Source organism: Eumetopias jubatus, unplaced genomic scaffold, assembly GCF_037043125.1.
Source record: "Eumetopias jubatus isolate StellerSeaLion01/CBP00866 unplaced genomic scaffold, mEumJub1_p1.0 scaffold_8, whole genome shotgun sequence".
Taxonomy (NCBI): Eukaryota; Metazoa; Chordata; class Mammalia; order Carnivora; family Otariidae; genus Eumetopias; species Eumetopias jubatus.
In genome coordinates, this window is record NW_028274814.1 from 95,861,783 (window position 1) to 95,888,202 (window position 26,420).

Sequence of the window (26,420 nt, forward strand, 5' to 3'; positions counted from 1 at the left end):
GTAATATGCTAATATTCTGAATACATGCTTATCAACAAAAACAAAGTAGGTAAAATGCATTGAAATAATTTCAAGCAAATTCTTGTAAAAAGCTCCATTTTAAGTCATCATTATTATTTTTTTAAAGATTTATTTATTCATGAGAGAGAGAGAGAGTGTGCAGGGGGAGGGGCAGAGGGAGAGAAAATCCCAAACAGACCACATGTACACACAGCACTGAGCTTGCCTGGTGCATCTGGTCCTCCCTGGCCAGGGCGGGCTGGGTGTGGTCTTCCATAGGAGCCAGGCCAGGAGGATGCAAATAGGTGAAGGGGATGAAAAGGAATTCATGAGCAACCTAGAGACATGGCTTGTCAGGAGGCAAGTGCTCTAGCAACAGTGGCAGAGGCACAAATGCAAAGTCTTTTCTCCCTGTTGTGGAGTTAAAAGAACCCATACGAGGTGTGGGGAGCACATGCCCTTATGAGGCAGGAACTCTGGGCTCGAGCTTCTGCTGAAAGAGCAGATCTTACCCTTCAAGAGTTATCCCCTGGCAGCCATTCCTGACTGTGTTGTGGAGAGTTTATTAAAAATCGGTGCATGGAATAAACTGTCCTCCATAGTGTCATGGGGACGGGGCGGGGGGGCGGGGGGGGCTGCTGAACACACCTGAGAATCTTGGAACGAGTTAGAGTTGATCAGAGTCCACATGGTCTCACAGTGTCTTGGTATTTCTGCTGTCTGTTTTAGAGTCGACCTGCTGGCCGACCAGGTCACCAAAGTGACCCTGGGTCGGTTGCACTTCACTGAGACAACAGCGAATAACATGAGGAAGAAGGGAAAACCAAATCCTAACCAGAGGTACTGGCACCCTCAGTGGCCAGGGACTCCATCTGACCCGCTGGTGCCCTCCAGAGGCCCCTCAGATTCCTCTTGGTGCCACCAGCCTGCAAACCAGGCCGCTTTCCCCCTTCCCAGGCTCTTCCTGTTTATTAACGCAGCTCATATCCCTGTAGGCGTCTTTCCTTTCCATCCTCACCCCCTACAGTGCCTGCTCTCCTGTCCAGCCCCAAATCTGCCTTGATTCCCTCCCTGATTCTCCGGAGTGACCACACGTTTATGCCTCACTGTTGTCCAAAGGCTGAGGACAGTCAGACCGCCCTGCTCGAACCTGTGTGCTCGTCACCAGTACAAAGCCCTGAGTCCTGGAGCTCTGCGATCACCTTTTTTGGTTAAAAAAGGAAGTGAACTTGCATTAATGATTAAAACCTGTGGTTCTCATAGTGTGGTCCCAGGCTAGCAGAGATGGTGTCACCTGGACACTTGTTAGAGGTGCAATCTCTTAGGCCTCACCAAAGACCTACTGAAGCAAAAACTCTGGGGTGGGGCCCAGTAATTTGTATATTAACAAATCCTCCAGGTGACTTGGATGCATACTCAAATTTGGGCACACTGGTTTTAGAACATAAGTGTTGGAGTTGGAAAGACTTGAATTTGAAATTTGATACCACCATATGCTAGCTCGGTGACCTCGAGCATGTAACTTAACCCATTCTGTAAAATGGGGACAATGACTATATCCCTCTCCGTTAGGGTTGTTCTGGGGTTCTAAATGAGATACTGTAGATAAACTGCTTAGCCCAGCGTATGACACATTCTGAGGACTCAGATGATGGCTAATGATTATAATGAAAATAACAAATATTACTATTACTGTTTTACTTTCAACACGGGGGAGAACTCTTATTCTTTAAGGATTAGAGAGTCTGTTGAGTTACAGAGGAAGGTGGCAAGGTTTTTGCCTGCAGTGCTTAAACCCAAAGCTTCTCTCATAGAGATAGTTTTATTTTGACTTTCAAGAAATGATCTGATCTTAAAAATGCCTCGTCAGTGTTACATATGAAGAAATAATTGAAGTAACATTGATGAAAATTGCACTGGGAGTAATTAGAGGGGAGGGTCGAGGTCTTTGACCGGAGCAGACAGGGTGGGAACGATCCAGTGTGGCTGGGCAGGCCCTGCTGGGCTAGGGTACGTAGCTTGGGTGGCTCTGGGCAAAGGGACCTCTTAGGTGGCCGCCCGTTGTGCATCTGCTTGTGACAAGTGCTGTGCTGTGGGGCTTCCAGAACAGTTCACAAATACCTCCGACCGGGCAGAGGGTGGACCCAGAACAATACGGAGTGAATCAACTGCTCTTTGATTTCACAGGAGGGGCAACTTAGAACAGAATAGAAAATCTTTAAATACGCCAACCTATCTAGGTAAATTCACTGTTAAGTGTTGGGTGGTATTTGATGGCACAAATTATGTATCTGTTTCCTGATGTGTTGATCTGCTGTTTCTGAGTTAGATACTTCATGTTGGTGGTTGGATTGTATGCTGCTCACCAAGACCAGTTCTATCTATTGTCTGCCCACATCTCTGAACGGATCATTGTAAGGGTAAGGTTCAGTTCCTTAACGTTTCTGGATCCCACCTGCTTTACTCCTTTGAAGAAGAATTTGCATTTTTTTAATTAAAAAAAATTTTTTTGAATTTGCATTTTCAGTGGCATGCTGGAAGTGAGCTCTTTCTCAACAGATGATGATAGTAATGGCAGGTATTATTATTTTCATTTCCACATAATGGTTCTCAACCAGGAGAACTTTTGTCCCTCAAAGGTCATTTGGCAATGTCTGCAAACATTTTTTCGTTGTCACAATTGGAGGTGTTACCGGCCTCTAGTGGGTCCAGGCCAGGGATGCCGCTCAGTACCTTACAATAAACAAGATAGCCCCCACAGCAAGGATTCCCCCTTCCAAAGTGTCCATAGTGCTGCAGTTGGGAAACTGGCCCAGGCACTGGGCTGACTAATTTATGTATGACGCCATTTTACACTGCATCACATTTACATTACCTTCTTCACATGCAGAGGAGCTGAGGCTTAAGAGGGCAGGACAGTTTGTAAATGATGGGGCTTGGGTTACAACCTAGTTTTCTCTGGTCCTGAAGACCACAGGGTGGGGAAAGTAGTAAGAAGGCATTTCTTACCCCGAAGTGATTGGTGACCCAGGGAACATCTGGGCCCCTGCCTACCACGTAGTAACGGTTCAGCACGTTTTGCTGAATGAATGAGTGGTCACAGCTGTGGACAGGAATCTCAGCAGCCACAGAAACAGAAAGTGGTTGGCAGCTGGAGCTTCAGCTGTGTGTGGCCGGACTGGCTGCTGCTCAGAATACCAGGGGCCTAAGGTAACAGGTCACCACAGGCCTGGCAGCTGGGGAGGAGCTGTGTCCTGACCCAGGGAGGACATGTGAAGTCCAACAGGAGAAATCATTCAGTACAGCAACTTCTGTGGCCTGGGGATCAGGGGAGATGAGTCTTTCCTTTCTTGTGTTGAGCTATTCCAAAACAAAGGGCCCTCTGTCTAATTCTTTTAATCAATTAAAAATAAAAAGCCACTTGTAAGAGGAAATCCTAAAACTGCAACTCTAAGTTTCAATGCAGGTGAAGTAACGATGGAAATGAGGTAAAACACTTGTGTTTAAATGTCCCAGGTGAGGGCTAGGCTGTGTCCTACCGTTTTTGTGGGACCTGATCTAATCTATAGCAAACAAGGTACCACCAGAGGGAAGGCAGGTGGGGCCCTCTTCCTTGGTCATGGGCCAAGGGCCGCGGTTCTCCACCCCAGCAGGGCTCAGGGCAGCTTGGACTCCTCGCCTGACGTCATCTGGGATTGCTGTCCTGCACTAACAAATGTGATTTAAAGTAGAGTCTGGAAGCCTGGGTCGCTTATCATTTCTGGTTTTTCATAGGGCGGAATAAAGACAGACAATACCATTCTTTTCAGAGTTAGCATAGCTTAGATGTTATGAAAGGGCTGCTTGGAGCTGGGAAACTCATGCCTGAATCAGGCAGCTTGCTAGTCACCTGCGTACCTTGAATAATTTACCTGGCGTCTGGTTTCTCCATTTCCTGCTGGCAACTCTGTCCTCCGGCTGTTGTGAAGTCCACCCAGCAGCAGTACGAGAGAGTGCTACTGTCTAATATTCTATTACCAGAACTCTGTTAATTGGTGCCTCCTCCTATCCAAGACTCAATGATAATTTAACTCATGATCGCTTTGAAAAGTTGAGTGTTCCTGCAACTCATATTACGTATGAATACTAAAAAACATTAAATTATACTTAGTATAGATTGGGTGTCATGTTAGTCACCAAATTTTTATTTTAAAAAAGTGATTGTATTCCAGATTTGATTGCTTTCTTCTAGCCATAACTTTTGGTTAAAGAGAATGCCCTATTCTGGAAGTGTGCTGGATAACACAGGGGATGCTCTAGCAACAACGAGAAGAAGGAGAATGGTAATAGTGCGAACCATTCTCCCCCTCCCCCAAACTAGAAATATCTTACTGATACATTTCATTCTAACCCCAAATGCAGAAGTGAAAATGAATGCAGTTTGAATCTATTTAATTGTTTAATGTTTAAACCAACCAAGAGAAAAAACTGAGCTTCAGAAATAGTGATGTTGTTTGAATCAGTGAGTTTTTGAAATGTTCACACAACACATTTCCCACCCCTAGGATTCTACAGGTATACGTCTCTTGGACGTATACCTATGGTTGGACAGAGGGCAGACCAGCTCACATTCTCCAAAAAAGTCAGATGTGCCCTCTTAGGCCATGACCTGGGTCTGTTAGTTTGAGCTTCAGAATAATGTTATAAGAGCAGACTATATTATATGGAGAACTGCAAATTGCACTGAGCAAATCCGGGTTCATGTTGAGGCCTAAGAATCATTCTTCCCAAGAGCAGAGATTAATGTAAGGGCAAATAATGTAGGAGGCGTGGACTAGATGAGTTTTTGGCCTCTAGGAAGGCTTCAGAGACCAAGTTTGTCAGAATTCTTCTTGGAGAGAGGATGGTGGGCAAGACCCAGGAATTGTTCATCTGGGTTGTCAATCAAAACAGCTTTAGAAATATATTATGGTCCTGTCATGTAAATTGACCAGTTTCATGGAAATTAATGTTTACTCCAAAGACAGATTTATTTCCCAGGTCTTTTGTTTTGGGAGCATTCTGCCGTAGAGTTCCTTCAGATTCTCCTTGTTAATGACTAGGTTTTCATTCAGCTCCACTTTCCTTCTAAAACACATAATTAAACCTGGTTTGGAGTGCTGTGTTGTAAGCAGGAGGGATGATTACTTTTGTCTGCCTTTCAAAGACGTGCCAGGGTTTCCTAGTTTTGAAAATGAATACATTATTCCAGTTTCTTTTCTAGAAGAATAAAAATGCGCACATCCCCAGGAAATGCCCCCTTATTGCTCTGCAAACCGCACTGTCCTAAGATGAGAAACCAACAAACAGGGGCGGGGAAAGCAAAAGAAATAATGCGACTGCAAGGAATGGTGAGGGATGGGTGCAGAGCAGAGCGTCCCAGGGCCTGGCTCCGTTGTTACTGGCTCTAGCCCTTCTCTACAAAAGTCCCTTCCCTTCCCCAACACACACAGACACACACACACACACCCATCTTCTGGAGTTCAGATGAATATTTATCTACCCACAGGAATCAGTATGTGAAGGAATGTCCGCTTCACCCCGTGGTTGGGATTCAACTTTGGTTAACTCTGGAAGGGGTAACCGACCAGGAGTGTATGGGACAAAGAATCCCCCGGAGAGTAAAACACAGATACCCGGGTCCCCCCTCCGCAGTTTCTGATTCAGTAGGTTGAATATACATTTCTAACAAGTTTCCAGGAGAGGGTGCTGACCTTCAGACCACACTTCGGGTAGCACTGATAGGGAGCATTTCTGGTCCCATTTTCCACAGCCCTTTCAAAAGGAACAAAAATTTATTTGTTATGATGTGCCTTCCTCAACTCAAGCTTTCCTAATATGCTCTTTGGCTGTTGCTTTAAAAGCCCAAGCAATGGTAAAGCAAAGGAATTCCAGCTCTCCATTCCGACCTTAGAAGGGCCTCAAGTGACCCTTGATTGCTGTTTCCTATTCCAAGCACCTGCAGAGGGCGCCATTTACATTTTACTCAGTGAGTGGCGCGCCCTCCATTGTGCAGCTCTGCAGGTGTGTTGCTGAGGAGAGCAGATTAAAGGACTACAGGCCTATTTTGGAGACACTGCAGGTTCGGTTCCAGACCACGGCAATAAAGCGAATCAAATGAAGGTTTTTGTTTCCCAGTGCACATGAAACTTACGTTTACACTATGCTGTAGTCTATTAAGTGAATAATAGCATTATGTCTTAAAAAACAATGTACATACCTTAATCAAAACATATTGCTAAAGAATGCTAACTGTAATCTGAACTTTCAGAGAGTAATGCAATCTTTTAGAGATGGTGGAGGGTCCTGCCTCAGTGTTGATGGATCGAGGGGGTGGCTGCTGAAGGTTGGGGTGGTTGTGGCCATTTCTTAAAGTAAGACAACAGTGAGGGGCACCTGGGTGGCTCAGTCGGTTAAGCGACTGCCTTCCACTCAGGTCATGATCCCAGGGTCCTGGGATGGAGCCCTGTGTCGGGCTTCCTGCTCAGCGGAGAGTCTGTTTCTCCCTCTCCCTCTGCTGCTCCCCCTGCTTGTGCTCTGTCTCTCTCTCCCTCTGTCAAATAAATAAATAAAATCTTAAAAAAAAAAAAAGACAACAGTGAAGTCTGCCACATCAGTTGACTCTTCCTTTTAGGAATTTTTTTTTTTTTTTAATAGCATGGGATGCTGTTTGATAGCATTTTACCCACAGTAGAACTTCTTCCAAAATTGGAGTCAGTCCTCTGAAATCCTGACAGTGTTTCATCAACTAAGTTGATGTCATATTCTAAATCCTTTGCTGTCACTGCAACAGTCTTCACAGTAGCTTTAACAGGAGTACATTCCATCTCAAGAAACCACTTCTTTGCTCCTCCGTAAGAAGCAACTCCTCATCCATGAAAGTTTGAACGTAAGATGGCAGCAATTCAGTCCCATCTTCAGGCCCCACTTCTGATTCTAGTTCTCTTCCTATGTCCACCACATCTGCAGTTTCCTCTCTCTGCTAAAGCCTTGAACCCCTCAAAGACCTCCATGAGGGTTGGAATCAACTTCTTCCAAACTCCTGTTAATGTGGACATTTCCACCTTTTCCCATGAATCAGGAATGTTCTTAATGACATCTAGAATGGTGAATCCTTTACAGGTTTTCAACTTACTTTGCCCAGATCCATCAGAGAAATCACTATCTATGGCAGCTATAGCCGTATGAAATATATTTCTTAAATAATAAGACTTGAAAGTCAAAATGACTCCTTGATTCACGGTCTGTAGAACAGATGTTGTGTGAGCAGGCATGAAAACAACACTAATCTCATTGTACATCTCCATCAGAGCTCTTGGGTGACCAGGTGCATTATTTATGAGCAGTCATATATATATTTTAAGATGTAGGATGCTTTTTTATTTTAAGATTTATTTGAGAGAGACAGAGTGGGGGGACGAGGGCCAGAAGGAAAGCGACAGAGAGAATCTCGAGCAGACTCCCCTCTGAGCATGGAGCTCAATCTCACGACCCTGACATCATGTCCTGACCCCAATCAAGAGTCGGACGCTTAACTGACTGAGCCACCCAGGCGCTCTGAGCAGTCATATTTTGAAAGAAATCTTTTCTGAGTGGCAAGTCTCAACAGTGGGCTTTAAATATTGAGTAAACCATGTTGTAAACAGATATGCTGTCATCTAGGTTTTGTTGCATTTATTGAGCACAGGCAGAGTAGATTTAGCATAAATTCTTAAGGGCCTGAGGCTTTTCAGAATGGTCCAAGAACACAGGCTTCAACTTAGAGTCAGCCTGTCCTTTGAAGCTTTGGAGCCATGCATTGACTTCTCTCTAGGTATGAAAGTTCTAGATGGCCTCTTCTTTCAATAGAGGGCTGTTTCATCTACATTGAAAATCTGTCATTTAGGGCACCTGGGTGGCTCAGTCAGTTAAGCATCCAACTCTTGATTTTGGCTCAGGTCATGATATCTCTTTCTCTTGCTCTCGCGCTCTCAAATAAATAAATAAAATCTTTAAAAAAAAATCTGTTGTTTAGTGTGGCCATGAATGATCTAGAGCTTCTGATCACTCGCTGCAACTTCTACACCAGCCCTTGCTGCTTCACCTTACACTTCTGTGTTATACATATGGCTTCTTTCCTTAAAGCTCATGAACCAGCCTGTGCTAGCTTCAGACTTTTCTTCTGCAGCTCCCTCACCTCTCAGCCTTAATGGAATCGAAGAGAGTGAGGGCCCTGCTCTGGATAAGGCTTTAGCTTAAGGCAATGTTCTGGTTGGTTTGATCCATCCAGACCACTCAAATGTTCTCCACATCAGCAGTAAGGCTGTGTCACTTTCCTATCATTTGTGTGTTTGCTGGAGCAGCACTTTTAATGTCCTTTGCATTCACAACTTGGCTGTCTGGCACAAGAGGCCCAGCTTCTGGCCTATCTCGGCTTTCAACATGCCTTTCTCACTAAGCTTAATCATTTCTAGCCTTTGATTTAAAGTGAGAAACATGCATCTCTTCCTTTCACTTGAATACTTAGATGCCATTGTAAGGTTGTTAAGTGGCTTAATTTTAATATTGTTGATGTCAAGGAATAGTGAGGCCTGAGGAGAGGGAGAGAGGTGGGGAAATGGCTCGTTGGTGGAACAGTGAGAATAATACACAGACCACTTATTGATGAAGTTTTGCTGTCTTATATGGGCATGGTTTGTGGCTCTGCAAAGTACGATAGTAGCATCAAAGATCACTGATCACAGATTACCACAACAAATGTAATAATAACGAAAAAGTTTGAAATACTGCGAAATTACCAAATTGTGGCAGAGACGTGAAATGAGCAGATGCTATGGCGATGGTGCAGACAGACTTGCTCGATGTAGGCTTGCTACAAACCTGCAATTTGTTAAAAAAAAAAAAAAAAAGCACCATCTGTGAAATGCAGTAAAGCAAAGCTCAATAAAAGGATGTATGCCTGTATAGGCTGGACAGTGGTTGCTATGAACAGCAATGTGTTAAGGATAGTTTGAGACTATTCATCCTCATTTTTGCCAAATATTCATATACACGTGATTTCAACAAATTCCCACAACACTGTGAGATAGGTAAAGAAGTCATTATTATCTTTAAGCTTCAAAGAAAAAGAGCTGGCACAGAAAGGTTAAGTGACTGCCCGAAGATCACAGAGCCATCTTGCGTCGTAACACAGATTAAAATGTTCAGGTCTTCCCTAAATATATGGGGCTGTGGGATAAATAATGCAAGTATTTTAGAGACTTTAATTCATTTTGGGATTTGATATCAATGAACCACTCTTAGACCACATGGGAACACAACTTCATAATTCCAGAAGGAGGTAGTACATTACAGTTTGCTTTAACCCATTAAGATTGTGGATACCAGAGAAAGGAAAACAGTTCACAGACTTTATAACATTTCCCATTACTGATGAGGAGGACTCCTCCATAGGTCTATATATTTAGAAAATTGCAGATCTGTGGCCCTTCCCAAAATGACTTGAACATATTTTAGGGATCTGAATTTTCATCTGATGAAAGCTAAGTGAGATTGTCACAATTGTTCTAAAAAATTAAGTCTGCTTATATCTGCTGTTCCAACATGATATCAAGTTTATGATAATAATTATCCTGAAGCTCATTAAGAAAAAATAAATCCATCACCGTCTATTTTGTTTCCTTGAAGTGGCTCATTATGTTCAGAGTAGAGCAAAATGCATCAAAATTTATATGGTATACCTTTGGATTTAGTCGATTCCTTGCAATAAAAGGATTTGAGTCAAAACCAATTTGCCGTTCACGACCAAGGGGGCTCTGGGGACCCTGTAGCAAGCACTTTGTTTAAGTGAATTCACACAAAATAATGTTCAAAGTTGTTACTTTCTATTCATTTACTGCTTTTGTCTATCAAATGTCAATGGTTGAGTCTTCCAAGCAGCTCAGGGTTCAAACAGGCGAGAATGAAAAAATTGAAGACACCTAAAAGTTCTTTCACTGAACCCAAGCTAAGAACTAAATTTTGTGGGGGTTTTTTAATTATTATTTTCAAATGGGTAGCACATACTTATGGTAAAAAAACATCCAAACAATACCAAGAGCATGTATGTTGAGCAGTGAATCTCCTTCCCAGCCCAGTTTCTACATCTCTCAGTTCCTGTCCTAGGAGAAGCCATTGTTATTGGTGTCTTGAGTATTCTCCAGAGATAATCTATGCATATTCAGGTCCTGAGTTTGCAATGTCTCCTGCACTGCCCAGAAAGGCAGAGAGTGAAGACATTGCATTAGTGTTGACTTTTTGGATGATCAGGGTCTAAGCTGTTTGTCTGAATTTGTGACAACTTGCCTCAAACACACAAAAATCAGATTTAGAACAATAGGTCATAATTTTAAAAACAAATTAGTTTTGTTGTGAGGATCTGGAGGGATTCAGAGATCCTTACTTAGAGATATTTGGAAATATATTCAGCCACAGGAGGTGGGGAGGAGGGAAGACAGTAGAGTGAAAAATTCTTCAGCAAAGAATTTTATTTAAGAGTAAAATCTCCAGAACTTTGTCTGGTTCTCATAATTTCACTTGGATTCTCTTTGAAGACTGCATTTGGCCAGGGTTCCTTTATTTATTTATTTATTTATTTATTTATTTATTTATTTATTTATTTAAGAGAGAGCAAGCACAAGCAGGGGGAGGGCCAGATGGAGAGAGAGAGAAGCAGACTCCCTGTTGAGTGGGGAGCCAGACTTGGGGCTCAGTATGAGGACCCTGGGATCATGATCTGAGCTGAAGGCAGACACTTAACCGACTGAGCCACCCAGGCACCCCCGGCCAGAGTTACTTCTAATAGGAAAAGTTAGAATCATTATTTAATCATTACAGGAAGCGTAAGTCCAGCTCCAGAATTTACTAGTTTGTGGCCGTGGGCAATTTGTTTATCCTTTTGGAGGCTTCTGGATATCTATAAAATGAGGCTAATAGTACATACCTCATAGAATGGGGGAGTGGACTAGCTCACAACAAATGTAGCTGTTGTTATTCTTCCTTCAGTGTCATCTGTGTTTAGGGAATAGTTGAGGTGTATTAAATATATTTGTGCTGTCATTTGCTTGTCAATTGCATGTGAAATCATAAACACTAAAGTGTTTTGAAACTATAAAAGGGCTAGCTAAATGCAAAGTATTTTTATGTATCTGGGCTTTCATAAGCTTAGAATATCTTCTGATGTAAAGTTCTGGTTTCAAATCATTACTCTTATCCTTGAAAAAAAGGTCATTTTGATTTTCCTTCTTCCTTATCATCCACCCAGTGTAACTGACACATTCTCATTTCCAGACAGTTGCAATAGAGCCCGGACGTCCCAAACCATTGCACCCTGAGCTCCTGCTCGTGGGGAGCAGAGCAGTTAGGGGAGCCCTCCTGGCTCAGCCTGGGGCCACCGTTATTTGGATATGTCAGAATGTCCCATCTGATTCTCAGGTGAAAGACTTAGATAACATTCTGTCTTCCTTTGCTCTGAGGAATAAAGCAATCATCTATTCCTGCTACTACAACTTTAATTGTAACATATTTATGTATTTTTTTCCAGGCCTCCAACCCTGGGCAGTTTGAAAATGACAGTGATGCATTATGGCAGCGAGGGCAAGTTCCAGAATCTGTTGTTTGTCATAGTCGAGTGGGAATAAATACAGATGCCCCGGATGAAGCCCTGGTCGTCTGTGGCAACATGAAAGTGATGGGGACGATTATGCATCCCTCTGACAGCCGGGCAAAGCAGAACATCCAGGAGGTGAGCACGGGGCAGGCCTTGGGCACCTCCTCTGACACCTGAGTCAGGTGTGCTGGGTGCTCCTGGACACTGACATGCCTTGCAAAGGGCATCTCTACATGTGTCCCATTGGTGTGAGACGAACACAGGGCTTAACACTTGTGAGTATAGGAGCCGACAGGCATCTCTGCTGAGACTGTAACGTGTTTCCTACCCAGGAGAGTGGATTTACCTGACAGGAATGGTGGGCAATGACAGCACGGCGCTGGCTTCACAAGCAGAAAATCTCTGAGTTACCGGCCACGGGCCACGCCCTTCCTTGCACACACTGTCAGCTTCTGGAGCTTGCCTTTTCCTTCACCGTCTCCAGACATCCCTCTCCCTGTTCATCTTCCAGGCACTGTCTCAGTCCAAGTCCTGCCCGTATTTCTCCTGAGCCTCCCAGACTCCCTGTCAGCCATTGTCTTCCCACTCATCATCTTTCTCTGAGGAGCAGTTAGAGGAGCACCTCCTCTCCCTCTTCCCTCCAGCTAGGTCAATCCCATCGCCTAAGGCTCCAGGCCAAGACCTTCTCCTACCTGTGGAGAGATAGTCACCGAGTGGAAATCAGAAATCAGGCCTGGAAATCAGGAGGTGCTTCTCCACTTTGGGCTCATCCCAGCAACATGGCCTAGATAAGACAACTTGGCCCAAACCCACTGCCTTCATCTAGAAGGTGGAAACGGTGCCTCTCTGGTGCCTCCCTGCTTGATCCTACCAAGTCTTTTATAGTTTTTAACCCATTGAGGTAAGAATCATCTTGGAAAGTCACAACTGCTGTGAAGACCTAAGAGATTAGGATTAAGATGCTTATCCCTTAGCCAGACCACGCTCAGTTCTAGCTCCTCCATCATTTAATTCTGTTTCTCATTCACTGCTTCTACCGTTTCCCCACCTTCTCATGCACCCTGCTTCTCCTATAAGCATGTTTGAGGCTGTGGCAGAATTGTGTTTTTGAACCTCCTTTCCTTAGTCTTTGTTAGTTAGTAGGAGACATAATCTGTAAATCATTGACCATTCTTCCAGACTGCATTCCTTTCCCAGTGCAAATGTGCGCTGGTTTTTCTAAACCGGCCAAGGAATGTCCTCCTTTGCTGAGTGGATTCCAAAGAATGGTTGTAATTGTAGACTTTTATGCTGATTGCAAAGCTGTGGTTCGTGTTAGAAGAGCTGTGACCTACTGCCGGTTGGGAACTCTCAGGGCTAGAAAGTTCTCACATACATTTCCCAATCCCAGTCCTAGATATTGTGCTTTTGACTTTTAGAGAGAGATAAACTGTCTGCATGTCAGATCACACCAACTGAAACTTATTTTTGCAATTGGCTGTACAATTCCCCACCAGATCTTATCTAAATGCAAATGAAGGTGGCAAGTCGGAAGAGTCCTCTACAACCCCTCCTGCTACCACCAGGCTACCACCCAGAATTCACTTACCAAATGTCTTGGTTTGAAGAAAACATACTGTCTTAAAATAAGCTTCCCTAGAACTTCTCAAACCTCTTCTAGGCAGCCTTCTCGGATAAATCAAATGTCTCCCCAGTCCAGGCTCTAAATGTGGAATTTCTGTATCCCCATCCTGCTTTGTGGCAACATGATGGGATAAAGAGAAGCCCAATTTCTGGTGGAAGGCCAAGGTTTTAGTCTGATTCAGGCAACTGCTGGCCCAGGAACCTTGGCCCAGACATGTTCCATGCCTCTGTTTATTCTCCTATGAACAGGGAGAGCTCATGTTCAACTCACTTGTGTTAAGCATGTCTTCTCAGCTCACATACGTGAAGCATTCTTTAGCTGTATAAATACATATTATTTCCTTGTATAAGATGCAAATTATATGTAATTCATTTATTGACACAATCAGTAGCCTGGTGATAACTTCAATGGTCGCTATGGAGGAAAATAACAGCTCCCGTTAGCACATAAGGCAAAGGGACCCTTCCTAAGTGTTGTAAAGCAAGAAGTGCTTCCCTGGTGAAGGGATGTTTACGTTGGGGCAGGAGAAGTTAGGAGTGGAAAGGAAGAGCTTTTGAGGCAGGGAGGATGCCCTGAGCCAAAGGCCAGAGTGAAAAGAGCCAGAGTTTGTTTGAGAACCAAAATAAGCCCAGATCTCCGTGGGGCTTCACTATTTCTAGGAAGCCTTCCTTTATGCTCCCCTAGGAATATTTTAGGGACCTCCTTGGAGCTGCCATAATTCTCTATTCATAATTCCATTACCACTCTGCCTTTCTCACACTGTAATGTAATCATATGTGATGAGGCTGCCTTCCTATCTAGATGACAAACGTTTTTTTAATGTTCATTTAATAAGTCCAAATTTTAGGAAACTTGGAATGTGTAATCCCCTAAAAAAAGTAGGACACAAGGTCAAGACAATCAGAAAACCTATGAATTTATTTATTTTTATTTTATTTTTTAAATATTTCTTAATTTTTATTTTGCTTATTTATTTCTTATTTGAGTGCAGTTGACACACAATGTTACATTAGTTTCAGGTGTGCCGCAGAGTGATTCAATGTCTCTATAGGTTATGCTCTGTCCGTCACAAGTGTAGTCACTGTACAATGCTATTACAACTCCACTGACTATATTTCCTCTGCTGCACCTTTTCTTCCCACGACTTCACTCCAGAACTGGAAGCCTGTATCTCCCACTGCCCTTCACCCATTTTGCCCATCCCCCACCTCCTCCCCTCTGGCCACCATCAGTTTGTTCTGCGTATTTATAGGCTTGACTCTGCTTTTTGTGTGTCAATTCATTTGTTTTGTTTTTTGGATTCCACATATAAGTAAAATCATACGGTATTTATCTTTCTCTGTCTGACTTATTTCATTTAGCATGATACCCTTTAGGTCCATCCATGGTGTCACAGAAAGCAACATCTCACCATTTTTAATGGCTGAGTAATATTCCATTGTAATGAATAGACTACATCTTCTTTATCCCTTCATCTATGGCTGAACACTTGGTTGCTTCTATATCTTGGCTTTTGTAAATAATGCTACAATAAATATAGGGTGCATATATCTTTTTGAATTACTGTTTTCATTTTCTTTGGGTACTCAGCAGTGGAATTATTGGATCATATGGTATTTCTATTTTTAACTTCCTGAGGAAACTCTATGTTGTTTTTCACGATGGCTGTACCAATTTACAGTCCCACCAACAGTGCATGAGTATTCCTTTTTCTCCACATTTTCACCAACACTTGCTATTTCTTGTCGTCTTGATTCTAGTCATTCAGTAAGGTGGTTTTGATTTCCATTTCCCTGTTGATTAGTGACACTGAGCATCTTTTCATGTGTCTGTTGGCTATCCAGATGTCTTCTTTGGGAAAATGTCTATTCAGGTCCTCTGCCCATTTTTAATCAGATTATTTGTTTTTTAGTGTTCATTTGTATAACTTCTCTATATATTTTGGATATTGATCCCTTAACATATATATCATTTGCAAATATCTTCTCCCATTTAGTAGGCTGCCTTTTTGTTTTGTTGATGGTTTCCTTTGCTGTCCTAAAGCTTTATATTTTGATGTAGTCCCAATAGTTTATTTTTGCTTTTGTTTCCCTTGCCGTAGGAGACATATCTAGAAAAATGTTGCTATGGCTGATGTCAGAGAAATTACTACCTATGTTCTCTTCTAGGAGCTTTATGGATTCAGGTCTCACAATTAGTAGAGCACAAACTTTTAAAAGGCAATCATTTTTTAAAGTGCCAACACTTAGTGTAGTGCATGGTATGTTGAAGGTGATTGGTAAATGTTAGTTGAACAAAATAATGAATGAAAGAATTGAAGCAAACTTTTGATAATAGCAGGTATCAAAATAACAGTGAGCTCAAAATCATACTTCCCAAGAAGAACCTAAAGTAAATTTTTCCCATTTAGCCAGTTAAGTGTCAAGCCACCACCTTTTACAATCAGCCAAACTAGTGAAGGACAGGGAGCTTTTAATGATATTGGAGGAGCTTTCCCACTCACCCAACAGAGTGGGTCAAGGGAGGAGTTGAGGGCCATGTCAGGGGTTTTCATATAACAAGAAAAACGAAGCACTTTTGGTTACTCTAACACATGGATGAATGTCCAGGCAGTATAATTTTAATTGCCAAGAAACTACTGGTTTTGTAATTGTTATATCCTAAAAGAAAAAGGGCTGCCAGCATTTTACTTATAGAATAAGGTCATTAAAAAAAATAGGTTCTGCTAGTACCATGAATTCATTAAAAACAAAAACAAAAACAAACCTCAAAAGAGGATCCTTTGAATCAAACACATTTGGCTTTAGGAGAAATTCACTCTATTGTCTTGTTGTCATTTTGCTGGGACCTAGTGACATTATTTTGAGGAATTTGCAGTGAGAGCTGGGAATACCTTTAGTAACCTATGAGAGCAGTAAACTCAGAGAGGCATACCATCACTGACCAGAGTGGTTTGGGGGAGAAGCCATCTGCAGGAGAGAAAAGTCTGGATCCTGGAAGGCCTCGCAGGTGGGCACTACAGGTTTGCAACCTGCCACTTGAGGAAATTTTCTCCAGCAAGGTGTCCAAAAGGAATTCAATGATATAGGATATTTCCATTCTTTAAAGGTATTTTTTACTTTTATTAAACCTTTTCAATTTGTAAATACAAGGTTGGCCTATATTTATTTGGTGTTTATACCGTATGTTCATTTGGAAACGATCCCTTGCACTCACGAATAGCGATTGTGTTCTCTCCAAAGCGATCAGTCTCCATTCTCAGAAGGAGAGTTTGCCTCTCAGAGGAGAGAAAAAAAAGGCAAGAGTAGTGAATGAGGGAGCTTTCACTTTGTAATTTAGATATAAAAACTCTGTCTCAATTTGTCCGTGAATAGAAGTTACTGATATGGACCTTGAAGCTTGGGTTTCTCTGAGGAGAAAAACATAAATTTCTCTTAAAACAGTTTGGACAAGAGGAAAGAACGGTCCCATTGTCAACATTCCTAGTTTCTCTAGGTCCCTTTGGGCATTGATTTGAATAGGAAATCATCTAAGTGGCTGAAATCTGCTCTTCTTTCATTAAATTAGGTTGACACAAATGAACAGCTAAGACGAATAGCCCAAATGAGGATCGTGGAGTATGACTACAAACCTGAATTCGTGTCTTCAATGGGAATAAACACTTCCCATCAAACAGGTATGCACACTAATTACCTTTTTAATTTTGTGTTGTCAACTCTTTTTTTTAAAGATTTTATTTATTTATTTGAGAGAGAGAGATAGAAACAGCATGAGAGGGGAAAGGGTCAGAGGGAGAAGCAGGCTCCCTGCTGAGCCGGGAGCCTGATGTGGGACTCGATCCCAGGACTCCGGGATCTGACCGGAGCCGAAGGCAGTCGCTTAACCAACTGAGCCACCCAGGCGCCCTGTGTTGTCAACTCAAAAGTTTAACTCCCTCTTTATCTGGAGGGTGTGTGCTATGGCTTTGGTTTTCTCTGTGAAATCCACACTCACTCGAATGGGAGAGGTCAGAGAAATGTCTGTGTCATCTTTATGCAACACCCCCCCCCCCCGCCCCATTCCTGCACCCCCACGGTACTGGTGGAATATTTTGAATACATAGTTTCTTTTCATGGGAACCATCTTGCTCATGCAATGCGGGCTCAGGGGTAGATGACAGCTCCAACTGTAAGAGGGGCAGCATTGGGCGGACCTGGGAGAGGGGAGGTGGCCGAGTAGGTGGGTCTAGGTCAGAGAAGGGGCAAAGTGGTGTTGATACCCCAACCCAGGAATCCTAAAGAAACAGGGGCCGTTTAGGTGGCAAATCCTCCTGCAGGAAAAAAGGAAATCAAGCTAATGCCCCACTCTTACTTCTATATACAGAGATTTTAAGGTATTTGCCCACTCCTCCCAACATTCGGCCCAGAGTCTCAAGGAAAAGTGAGGAAAATTACACCTCTGCTTTTCATCCTATAGTGGTTATGGGCTCAAAATTCCTTCTTTGCTTCAAACGTATCATAGATCAAAGCAAAGGCTGAAAAGGGGTAATAAGCATCTATTTGCAAAGATGTCCTGGGGGGCTGTCAGCAGTCCATTTTGATGTAGGCCTGGGAGGATTTTCTCCAGAAAGCTGTTTTCCTGACTAAACGAGCTGGAGTGTTTGGGTCTAGGGATGATTGCCCAGGAGGTACGAGAGATCCTGCCTGGAGCTGTCAGAGATGTTGGTGATGTCACCTGCGAAAATGGAGAGACGCTGCCGAACTTCCTCATGGTCGATAAGGTAACTACAGAATCAATCTGCCTCTGGAGTGACAACCCCACGGGGGACCCCTATTCTGTGGCCTCACAATGCACTGAAACATCCAACCAGGAAACAAGAAAGCTTCGCTGAGCTCTGCGGTAATTGGTATCAGCCATGCCACCCTGGGCATAGGTACCAAAAAGAAGCCCCCTAAGGGAAAAAGAAAAAGGAGTATGTAACAGTGACAGGAGAGGTCAGGGCCTTAATGTTGGAGGGAGACTGGCCTGGGTAAAGTCCACGTACCAGGAGTGCACCTAAAACGAGGACCTGGCGTCATGTGGAATAGTGACAACAAGCTGTGATTAGATTTGTCTTAAAAAATGGAACTAGAACTTCTGAGAGTGTAGTTTATCTCACAGAATACAATTTAGGTTAGCATGAAAATAGAATGATGGGATTTGTAGAATGACTGAAGGTGGAATGAAGTGTTGATTTTTTTTGAAATCACAGTTTCTCAACAAAGTTGTATATTCCACTTTCATAGCACAATCATAAAGTTGGTCAGTTTTGCAAAGATATTCATGAGCCTTGTCATTTTTCCCAAGGGCCTGTCTTAATTCTTTGGTATTCAGATCATTCTCTTTTGAAGGAATGTCCCTGCCCTAGTAGCTGAGCTCCCCTTTGCAGGGTAAAGGGGTCTCAGTCTGCCATTCCCTTGCTTGCTTTGTGTGTGTGACTTGAGTCGGTCTCCGAGGTCATGTTTATTAATTCTGTGAAATCCTGCGTCGTGGCAAGGTTTGCAGACTCACCCCGCTGCTGATGGGTTGTACATTGCACTGCTCTCTTTGATGCTGGTGGGAAAACTGATTGACATGGGAATATTGTAGTCGTAGGGACAGATGTCTGAGTGGAGACTAATTTGTAATTTGTCAGTTCACGGGGGCAGTGCTTCTCCAACTTCAAAGTGTACATGAATCAGTGGAGGAACTTGCTAAAATACAGACTGATTTCAGCAGGAACGGGGTGAGACCCAAGAGCGTGCATTTTTAACCAGCCTCCAGGTGGTGCCAATTTTGCCGATCTTGCTGGTCAGCAAGCCACACTTGGAGCAGCAAGGTGGAGGGTCCCTTTCCATGTTGGGACCTTCCTCAGTCTTCTTCCTCTGGGCTCTTGGGCAACAAATACTTAGCTGTTGGGGTGTGGATGGCCTGCTCTGCCCTGGGCCGCAGGGGTAGAGTGGCAGACATGTGGTTACTTTCTCCTGCTTCCCACACCCGTCTTGAGTAGAAGCAGCTCTTTGGTCTCAGACCTGGGCTATCACTTCCCTTGAGAGGTGTATCATGAGAAATCTATTTTTAATAATACAGTAGTGAAGTTTTCCCATTATTTACTCAAAATATAAGATAAGAGATACTCCGAGGTATTCATGTCATAAGGTCACCCCCACTCTCTCGCATTTTAAGAAGCTTCCTGGGTGAGAGAAAACCGTGGAGGCACAGCTGTCTGGCTTAGGGTGCAGCCCTGGGAGTGTGCCATTAGGCTGCCAAGGTGGGGCTCTTGGGGTTTCTCATTTGGTGGCAGCCATGTCACTTCTGACTGTGGCCCTCCCCTAGAACACCCAGGAAAGAGATGTCTGCGATTTCTGTGTAGGTAACATCTGCCCAGGGCCTTATGATTATCACTCTGTAGGAGAATAATTAGTTCTCCCCTGGCCCACTATCAAACTTAAGTTGAATGAGGATAGTCAGGATTATTAGCAGCAGCGGTTCTGAGGGCTACCCAACGCCTTTACCCCCTGGAGAGGCTACAACCCAAATTCATTCCTAAGAAGGCCAGAGCCTTGGGAAGATAACGGGTGGTATTCCTAGTCTAAGCAGCCAGGTTCGTTTGTCCTCTGAGCGGCGGTCTACACCAAGGCAGCATTCGGTTTATAGGTAAATACAACTGACAGGAGTCCAGAAGAGACAAGTTGTGATTCTCTTAATAACAGGATCTTGCAGTGATTCAATCTATGGAGCCTTCACCAAGGCCACACTCATTCTCCGAACCTGTAACACTATGAGCAGGTGAACATCCCCATGCTCTGAGGCCTGGCTTTCCACTTTGGCTCACTCCCTAGGAGAGACTTCAATTACTGGTGTAATCCTCAACACTGTGGAATATCTCTCCACTACATTATAAATACTTCACAGAATAGCCCCTTTATTATTTCTTATTAAGAACACAGGTAATGTGACTCTTGTCCCATGCTCACTGTTAATTGTACAATAAGCAAGATGTACAGAGAGCCTCTTGCTTTCCAGTCTGCTACCCATTTGTGTGGGCACCATGTTGGTGTAATTAGAGACAGGTGCCTTTGCATCAAAGAGAGGACTTTGATGCAAACCCCAACGGGCCCCTCAGCTCCAGACCTCTGTGCAGGAGGCACACTGCAGACTTCTTCACGATGGCCTGGAGAGTTCTGTCCCTAGCCGGAAGGATCTTATTTGCCTACTTATTCTTCACCAGCCTTCCCAGCTCATTGCATGACCTCAAAAATCTTCTATATTTTTCAAAGCTGTATCTCCAATACTTTATTTGTGGCTTCAAGCCCAGGGCTTAGAGTACCTTAGGAATCCAATAAATATTGGCTGAATGAATTAATGAATTAATGAATTCTGTGATGCCTTGATTGATCTTGTCTCTGTATTGGCTCAGGCCACCGAATATACATCTTCTAGAGTATTTATCACATTGTGTTGTCATTCTTTCTATTCCATATCTCTTCCGCTAGACTGTGAGCTTCTCAAGGTCAGAGAATGTGCCTTGTCAATCCCGTGTTGTTTAGCACAGTATCTGGTACATTATGGGTTCTCAGTAAGCATGTGTTTAAGTTAATGGCTGAGTTTCTGAATCTCACTGAAAGGAAGAGAAGTGGTTCCATTAAAATAAGGAAGTCTGACAGAAAAGTGGTTTCCTCGTGGGAAAATGAATTCAATTTTGAGTTTGAGGTGTCAGCTGAGTATTCAAACGAAAATGTCCAGAGGTGACAGGGAGTGTGGAAGTTGGGAGTGCAGCTGGGGCCCGAGGGGAAGCTGCAGCACGGGTGAAGATGTTCATCAATAAGGGAAAGGTTATGGATGCAGGTCACAGATCAGAAGCCTGTGGCCAAGACTGGCCTGAAGACTTTTTTTTTTTCCTCATGGTGTTTTAAAAATTTTCAAATTTGTTACCTATTTTTAAATAATGAGGAGATCCTCACACAAATTCTGGATTTCTGGCTCCCTGGAAGCATCAGATCTGGTGACCTGAGGCTGAGGAGTGGCTGGGAAGTGACCTGGGAAGGCCCAGAAGGTTGGGCTAAAGCAGAATGCGGAGCAAGCACAGTGTCAAAACATCAAGTCAGTAGAGAGGATGGATCAGACATGGGGAGGAAAGAGATGAGATGGGGAGAAAATGAATGTTAACAAAATGCTGTTGATTTTAACGATTGAAGAATCACCTGTAGTACATGACAAAGTGGTTAAGAGCATGAATTTCAACATCAGATAAGACTTTGTCCAGGGCACCTGGGTGGCTCAGTTGGTTAAGTGACTGCCTTCGGCTCAGGTCACGATCCTGGAGTCCCGGATCGAGTCCCACATCGGGCTCCCTGCTTGGCGGGGAGCCTGCTTCTCCCTCTGACCCTTCCCCCTCTCCTGCTGTCTCTCTCTATCTCATTCTCTCTCACAAACAAATAAAATCTTAAAAAAAAAAAGACTTTGTCCAAAGCTTGGCTCAGCAAGTTTTGTGGATGATGAGGTCACTTTCAAATTATTTTATTCTTTACAGTTCTCTGTAAAGATAACTTCAGTCTGGCAAGTTGAAATTCTACCTTAATCACTTTTTCCCCCAGCAAAGCATTTGCTTTTATAAATGATTTTGGTTAATAAAAATTTTCTTAAGACCATGGCTTTTAGGTCTACAATATAGTATAACCTAATAAATGGTTACTACACTTGATCTTAGCCAAAAGGCCGAGAAGCGATAACCTAATAAATGGTTAATTGTTAGTAAATTTTTTTCCAGATGTCACTCAGAGATGCTACCACCACCTCGGGTGCCTTTGAAACGATTCATGGTTTTTAATAGAATGACACACACTATTTTTTATTCAGAAAAACTGAGTGATAAAAAATTTATATTAGTTTGAGTTCATATGGCTAGCCCAGAATCTAAATGGAGGCATTTATTTATTTATTTGTTTATTTTAAAATTTTTAAAATGTGAGTGTAGTTGACACACAATGTTACATTAGTTTCAGGTGTACAACAGGGATTCAACGCGTTTATACGTCATGCTACGCTCACCATCACCACACCACCGACCCTATTCCTTGTGCTGTGGCTTTTATTCCCATGACTTCTTCATTCCGTACCTGGAAGCTTATACCTCCCACTCCCCTTCACCCAAAATGGGGGCTTTTAAATGTCCTACTCATCAGTTGGTTTGAAAGTCCAGTCTTTTCTTATCAAAGGAGGTAGCAGAACTTATTTATTGCTTGTGGCGGTAAGTTTCCTATAGGGGGAAAGTGTTCTCTGTTGGGCTCACACGATTGATTTGAACTCCAAGCTGGATGATTCATTCCTTTAGAGCTAATGTGTTATTAAAACCAACCCTGACTATTTTAACAACTGATTACCTGTTTGTAGGCCATCTTCTTCTTTCCTAGGAGCTCCTCACACTGGAAGCAGGGAAAAAATCCTCTTGTTTCTGGTAAACATTTTAGAGAGAAATATGATACTTATTGTTTTCTTAGAAAATTCCTTTTTGTAGTGTGTCTTCTTTAAAAAAGTTATTGCTCATTTTTTTCATGTGTTAAAAGTTCAGAAGTAACACAAGTAAAACCAATGTATCACCAGGGTGGTATTATTGTGCACACACACAAAAAGGCAGTTTGCAAACTGAAACCAAAAATACAGAATGAGGCAGTTTAGGAAGCAGCTTATATAGAAAGAAAGCAGTGCCTGTTTATTTTTCACTGTGATTGCTTATAATATTAGAATTTTCTTAAGTGATAGGAAACTGGTCGGTGGTTACTTCGTATCAACCTTGGGAAACAGTTCAGCTTCTGCTTATGATTTCCAGAGGCACAAGCAAGAGATGATGTAGGTCAAGTTAGTTGTGCAAAATAATTTAGATTAAGCTTTGTTTATATGACTAAACTAGTTTTGTCTGCTCAGGGAATTTTCAAGGCTGGTCTCCATTTGTTTTTTATTTTAACACATGCATTTAAACAAGATGGATGGATGGATGGATGGATGGAGCTAATTGTGGAATTTAAGTGGTAGGTATATGGGCATTTACTGTATAATTTTAAAAACTTTTCTGTATGCTTGGAAATTTTTTGTAACAAAATGTCAGGAAAAGAAGACCTCGTTCCAGACACCTAAAACTGCAATTTAAATATTACGGCAGCAGGTGGTGGCAATACTTTGAAAATCAGATAGGCCGGTTTATTCAAGCCACTGATTCAATACCTGGAATTTTATGCTTTATTTACCAAAGTGTAACTCAGCAGTCTGCTTTTCTGTCTTAGGGATTCTGTTGTTTTTTTTTTTTTTAAATCCGTATCAAGACCTGGACAAAGATCTAAAGCCGGGTTTATTCAAAGCCCATATAATTGCCAGACACATCCACTGGCTAAAGACGGTTTTTCTCCCATTGACAGTCGTTCTTGTGATGCTCAATTGCAGGCTATTGTATTCCCATGATTTTATTATAGGGAAAGACTCTTTTTAAAAAAAGATTTTATTTATTTATTTGAGAGAGAGAGAGCATGAGTAGGAGGAGAGGGAGGGGCAGAGGGAGAAGGGAGAAGCAGACTCCCCACTGAGCAGGAAGCCAGACTCAGGGCTGGATCCCAGGACCCGCGGGACACCCGGGACCTCCAGGACCATGACCTGAGCCCAAGACAGACGCTTAACCGACTTAGCCAGCCAAGCGCCCCTCCCATGATTTTATTTTATTTTTTTTAAGATTTTATTTATTTATTTGAGAGAGAGAGAATGAGAGAGAGAGCACATAAGAGGGGGGAGGGTCAGAGGGAGAAGCAGACTCCCTGCTGAGCAGGGAGTCCGATGTGGGACTCGATCCCAGGACTCCAGGATCATGACCTGAGCCGAAGGCAGTTGCCCAACCAACTGAGCCACCCAGGCGCCCCCCCCCCCCATGATTTTATTATAAAACATTTGTCCATGCAACATCAGATGCCACGAGGAGAAATTTTCAAGTCTGTGACTCTCACTGGGGAAGAAATAAGAGCCTATTTCAACTTCTCGAAGCTTTCTTTGCGATCAGGCTGAGTTCCCCTTATTTAGTGTTGCTAGATAGAGGACAAGTTGTAGTTCCCAGAGAGAGAAGAGATCAACCCCGCTGTCTGGGGGCTTCTGTTGCAGGCTCCTTTATCACCGGAACTGTGAGGGACCCCGGAGCTTGCAAACTGCATTCTGCAAGGCTTGCCCAGGGAGTGAGGGGGGCACTGAAGGAACTTTTATCCATTTCCTGAGCTAAACCCTCCCAACGTTGGAAAGGACCTGATCAGAATGGAAACCAGTTTGCTGCGTACAGTCAAACCAGCTTCCCACCTCCAGCTGCTCTGAGGATGTGAAACGCTAGTATTTCTTTGTTTAATTCACCCAAATTTCCATGGACATTTCCTAATACAGAAGTGGAATTTGGACCTCAGTCTTTTTGCTTTTCTGAGAGCAGCCTCAGATAAAAGAATAAACTAGAAGTTTGACCACTGTCTTCATTGCACTAGAGATCAGTGCTATGGCCTCCCAGTGCTTCATGACATGAACCGTCCCTGTAAGAACATTCACTCATGTAATTCATACTGAGTTCCTGCTCTGTACTGGCGAACTGACTGTGGACAAGATGTGTCCCTGGGTGTTTATCGTATGGGTAGATAGGACACCACGCGGAAGGGAAGTGGGAGGTGGGGGGAGACAGGTGCTTCTGGTAGAGGGAGCAGCCTGTGCAGTCCTAGCTCCAGAAACTAGAGAAAGCTTGAGATGTTCTGCAAAGGGCAAATAGTTCAACTTGATTAGAGCACAGAGTCTATGGTGAAGGATAAGGCTTAGGTAAGGGACCTGCTCTAAGCCCAGTAAGGCCCTGATCTCATAATGTTTCCTGTTGTTTTCATGTGCACAGTTACTTGCCAAACTGCTCCACATGTCCTTCAGAAAATACGTCATGCTGTCCATTTGTACCTTCACCCCAAAGCAAGTCATAAATGGGCACAAGATCCTTGTGTGATCTGAAGCAGTTTCTACTTTCCCCCCAGAGTCTCATGAGCAGTTTTTGGTGGCAAAGGGGTTTAATCATTTTTGCATCATAATCGTAAAGCTACATTTCAGCTGAGATAGTGGGTCCCCTCCAACATGGTTAATAATAACTGGATGAGTTGAATAATCAAGTTCAATTATAAAATAGTTATTAACTAACACTGTTAGATGGGGAAGCTTTTCAAAATGCCCCAGACTTATGCCGATCTGAGTCCTAATGAATACAGACTTTTACATGGGACCCGGATATGTGTATTTAAACCAAGTTCCCAAGGCATCTGGTTGCATGTTCATGGTTAAAGTGAACTCACAGAGACCTTATCACTTGCATAGAAAGGAACACTTTCAGAAAGTTCTGGATAATGTTTTCGAACATATTTATACTGGCTTCACTATGGTGTGAGAGGACAGAAGTCAGAGGTATTTTACTCAGAGTCAATCCCTATAACATAATGTCCTTGAAATTCACTTTTGGGTACTTCTCCTTTGGATCCATAAAGTCAGGGCCATAATTATAACCAGAAAGGTAGTAGTAAATTTCCTCTCTACTTTTATTTCCTCTTAAATAGGAAAACACATGAATTATCTTCTTGCCTATTGGATCTACCTGGAAGATGTATGGTGCCAGCAAATTTGAGTTGGAGAAATCAGAGCTGATTTGTCATCATTATTTACAAGTAACTGGACAATCACAGCCAATTGCTCAGATCTCATGAGGCAGCATTTTAAAAGTCCTGTTGGGTAGATATTGCAGAATGAACTTACTGTGCTTTAGAGGGGACTTATATATCATTCTCCATGGTCTTCTCTCTTTTGGGCTAAATCACAAATTCATGTATCAGACAAGCATTAAAAAAAGAAGAAGCTTGTTGCCAAGAAAAATAAAAAAGAGTATTAGGTATGGTAGTGCCAGTGAGGATGGAGAAAACTGGGTGGATTCAGGAGATTTGGGAGACTGAGCTGATAGCACTGCGTGGTGGATCGCCCCTGGGGGAGCAGATGGGGAGGAGTCAGAGATGATGGCTGGGAATCTGGGACCCCTGCTTGGACATAAAGACCAGTTATAATTATAGTATAAGGCTTTCTACAATGTAAACATAGCAAATGGTCATATGACATTTACTG

General features: G+C 42.9%; 1 protein-coding gene and 1 pseudogene across 1 annotated transcript in view; one reads left to right on the forward strand and one right to left on the reverse strand.

The window, feature by feature from the left end:
* MYRFL (myelin regulatory factor like) overlaps nucleotides 1-26,420 on the forward strand; it is a 112,827-nt gene that overhangs the window by 58,066 nt on the left and 28,341 nt on the right. Inside the window, exons 9-13 of the mRNA XM_028110742.2 lie at nucleotides 730-840; nucleotides 2,330-2,420; nucleotides 11,579-11,779; nucleotides 16,836-16,944; nucleotides 17,918-18,027. Of these exons, the coding sequence (XP_027966543.1) occupies nucleotides 730-840; nucleotides 2,330-2,420; nucleotides 11,579-11,779; nucleotides 16,836-16,944; nucleotides 17,918-18,027 (622 nt within the window). The remainder of the gene's footprint in view (nucleotides 1-729; nucleotides 841-2,329; nucleotides 2,421-11,578; nucleotides 11,780-16,835; nucleotides 16,945-17,917; nucleotides 18,028-26,420) is intronic.
* LOC114215119 (U2 spliceosomal RNA) lies at nucleotides 21,882-21,995 on the reverse strand (annotated as a pseudogene).